At 42.5% G+C, this 3,423-nt stretch overlaps 1 protein-coding gene across 1 annotated transcript; it reads left to right on the forward strand.

Annotated features, from left to right (window-relative positions):
* The first annotated feature begins 1,452 nt into the window (after positions 1 to 1,452).
* LOC128328919 (vomeronasal type-2 receptor 26-like) lies at positions 1,453 to 3,152 on the forward strand. The gene has a single exon (XM_053259162.1). The coding sequence runs from the start codon at positions 1,515 to 1,517 to the stop codon at positions 2,397 to 2,399; it is 885 nt and encodes a 294-aa protein (XP_053115137.1). The 5' UTR covers positions 1,453 to 1,514; the 3' UTR covers positions 2,400 to 3,152.
* The last annotated feature ends 271 nt before the right edge of the window (positions 3,153 to 3,423 follow it).

A 3,423-nucleotide genomic window follows, 5' to 3' on the forward strand; every position in this document is an offset into this window, starting at 1 on the left:
TGATGGGGGATGCTCTGTTTCTCTCCTCTGGGCAATGCTCCAGGAGTTTCAGATTGAGGACTCCAGCAGTAGGGTCCAGGTGACCTCCCTCCACCCCCGACAGAGGAAATTATCAGCCTGACCCCAGACTTGCCTTGACCATTTTTGATGCCTCTGACCTCTTTTTGTCTGCCTCCAGTTAGACCCAACTTGGCTTTTGCCTGGTTCACGGAGTAGACCCTGAATATTTGGATATTTGGTTTTGAGAATAATAGAAGTGGGGGGGAATCAGAACATACTTCCTTGTTGTTCCTGTTAGATGCAACCCCGTTCCCGGTGTGTCGAGAGCTGCCATCTTGGATCCAGCATGATTGCCCAGCAGGGAAGACAAGTTTGTTGCTATGATTGTGCTCAGTGTCCTGCGGGAAGGATTTCAATACAGACTGGTAAAAATATGTATATTGGGAAACCAAATCCAAATGTTTAAAATACTCTATCTTATTTTCTACATCAAATAGATGACTGAATTTCTCAACATACTTCTGTTGAACTCAAGTACCCTCTGTGCACTACACCTCCACTCACCATGGGCCACCCCAGCACCCCCCAAGTGCAGTTATGGGGCTGCTGAAACCTCCATTATTCCCTATTGAGAAAAACCTTAAAGACGCGTAAACTTCAAAAATCACTTTAAAATGATCCCTTTGCCCAATTCCTTTGAAATAATTCGGGTAGCTTACTTGCCCCCTTTGGACACTACCACCCACCACACTCCACCCTGGGCCACCCGTTTCCCCCCTATGTGAAGAGATGCATTTGCTGAAACCTCCATCATTCCCTATTGAGAAAAACCTTAAAGACACTTAAATTTTAAAATTCACTTTTTAAAAAAATCAGCCCTTTTCCCAATTCCTTAGAAATAATTCTGATAGCTTCCTTGCCACCACTAGGCACTACCACCAACTATACTCCACCCTGGGCCATCCCTTTCCCCTTGACATGAAGGAGAAAATCTTAAAGATGTGTGAACTTCAAAAAAATCACCAAAAATCAGCCATTTGCTCAAGTCCTCTATAATTTGAGTGGTAGCCTCCACCCATTAGGCACTTCCATCCCATCCCACTCTTTTGTCTCCAGGACCAGTTTTTTGGATGATAATCAGTTCATATTCGGATTTGGATTAATTCGGAACTGAATCGAATCTGGGGTGATTTGGATGGGTCTGATTTGGATCCGAAATGATATAGGGGTGTTTTGATTTGGGTGCAAAATCAAACATCAAATATCCATAATGCACACCCCTAGTGTAGATCACAGATAAAATGAAATAAATCATTAAATTAAAAACTATAAGGACAGCAAAAATAAGAGCAGCTTAAAACCTATCAACGTCACATGAGAGGGAGCAAACGTTAACAACCCGGTCTGTAGTAAAACAAGCCAGTCAGCAGATTCCAGTTAAAGTTGAACAATGTTTGTTTATCTTGACAAAACAAAGACTTTGTTGATGTATTTCAGATGCAGACCAGTGTGAGATGTGCCCAGAAGATCAATGTCCAAATGAGAAACAGGATCAATGCATCCCCAAAAGAATAACTTATTTATCCTATGGAGAACCATTGGGAGCGGTTTTGATTTCTTTTGCTCTTTTCTTTTCCCTGATCACCTTTGCTGTGATTGGGATCTTTGTTCAGCTCCGCAAAACTCCCATTGTGAAAGCCAATAACTGGAGCATTACCTGTACGCTACTCTTCTCTCTGCTGCTTTGCTTTCTCTGCTCCTTCCTATTCATTGGTCAGCCTAGGAAGGTGACCTGCCTCCTCAGACAAACCGTGTTTGGCATCACGTTTACTGTTGCTCTTTCTTCTGTGTTGGCCAAAACCATCACTGTCGTTCTGGCCTTCCTGGCCACCAAGCCGGGAAACAGGTTGAGGAGATGGATAGGGAAGAGGCTGGCAGTATCAGTCATCATTCTCTGTTCACTTATTCAAACTGGAATCTGTGCTGTGTGGCTGGCAAACACTCCCCCTTTCCCAGAGTTTGACATGCACTCTCAGATCAGTGAGATCATTGTGCAATGCAATGAAGGCTCAAACACCATGTTCTACATCGTCCTGGGCTACATGGGTTTTCTGGCCACCATCAGCTTCACTGTGGCCTTCCATGCTAGAAAGTTACCTGATAGCTTTAATGAAGCCAAGCTGATCACCTTCAGCATGCTGGTCTTTTGCAGTGTTTGGATAACCTTTGTCCCAAGCTACTTGAGCACCAAGGGAAAATACATGGTGGCAGTGGAGGTCTTCTCCATCATGGCCTCTGGTGGTGGACTGTTGAGTTGTATCTTCCTCCCCAAATGCTACATTATTATTCTTAGACCTGATCTGAACACCAGAGAGCAACTGGTTAAGAAACGATATTGAGACACTGGACTCTTTCTGCCTTTTCTAGTTCTTCAACACCATGTCTCTCATCATTATATTCCCATATTAGTAGTGAAGGAAGACGTAGATTAGATAATACAGTCAACATGGGTGGTATCAGTGACTAAGTCTGGGTGGTATTGAGACAATGGGGGGAACTGTGGAAGAGCTGCTTGAACAATGAGCCATATTGAACAGCTCTGGCACTGCTTTGAAGGACACATCAGCCCGGCAGCACCATGTGCCCAGAATGCAGCACTGGATGTCAGCCAGCCTACAGTGTGGGCCACAGACTAATAGTTCTCTCAAAGAAGGGAGATAACTGTAGACAGGCTTATACTTAAGGTTAGGTGAAAAAAGAATGACTGACAACCAGACTAACACAGTGTGTGGCCATCAAATGAAGCTCGTGTGTTTGACATGCATTCCACATTCATCCAGATCATGGTGCAGTGCAATGAAGGGTCTGTTACATGGGTTTTCTGGCCATCATCAGCTTCACTGTGGCCTCCCTTGCTAGAATGTTACTGATGGATTTAAATTTATTTATTTATTTGTTTGTTTGTTTGTTTGTTTGTTTGTTTATTTAGTATTTAACGTATTTTTATACCGCCCAAAACTTACGTCTCTGGGTGGTTTACAACAAGATAAAAACAAAAGTAAAACATTAGTTAAAAACAAAAACAAGAAATTTTAAACAAAATTTAAAATTTTTGAAACAATATTCTAAAAATAAACATTAAAACAATTTAATGAAGCCAAGCATATCACCTACAGCATGCTGGTCTTCTGCAGTGTTTGCATGTCCTTTGTTCCAAACTACTTGAGCACCATAGAGAAATACATGGTGGCTGTAGAGGTCTTCTCCATCTTGGCCTCTAGTGGTGGACTGTTGAGTTGTATCTTCCTCCCCAAATGCTACATTATTATTCTTAGACCTGATCTGGACACCAGAGAGCAGTTTGTATGGGGAAAGAATTGTGGCATTGAAGTCTTTGGTTGTTTTTGTTGAGTAATTTCCTCC

Source organism: Hemicordylus capensis, chromosome 6 (assembly GCF_027244095.1).
Source record: "Hemicordylus capensis ecotype Gifberg chromosome 6, rHemCap1.1.pri, whole genome shotgun sequence".
NCBI classification, from domain to species: Eukaryota; Metazoa; Chordata; class Lepidosauria; order Squamata; family Cordylidae; genus Hemicordylus; species Hemicordylus capensis.

Excerpts from the sequence above, each read along its gene's own strand:
- LOC128328919 (XM_053259162.1), top strand. The coding sequence starts at position 1,515 with ATGTGCCCAGAAGATCAATGTCCAAATGAGAAACAGGATCAATGCATC.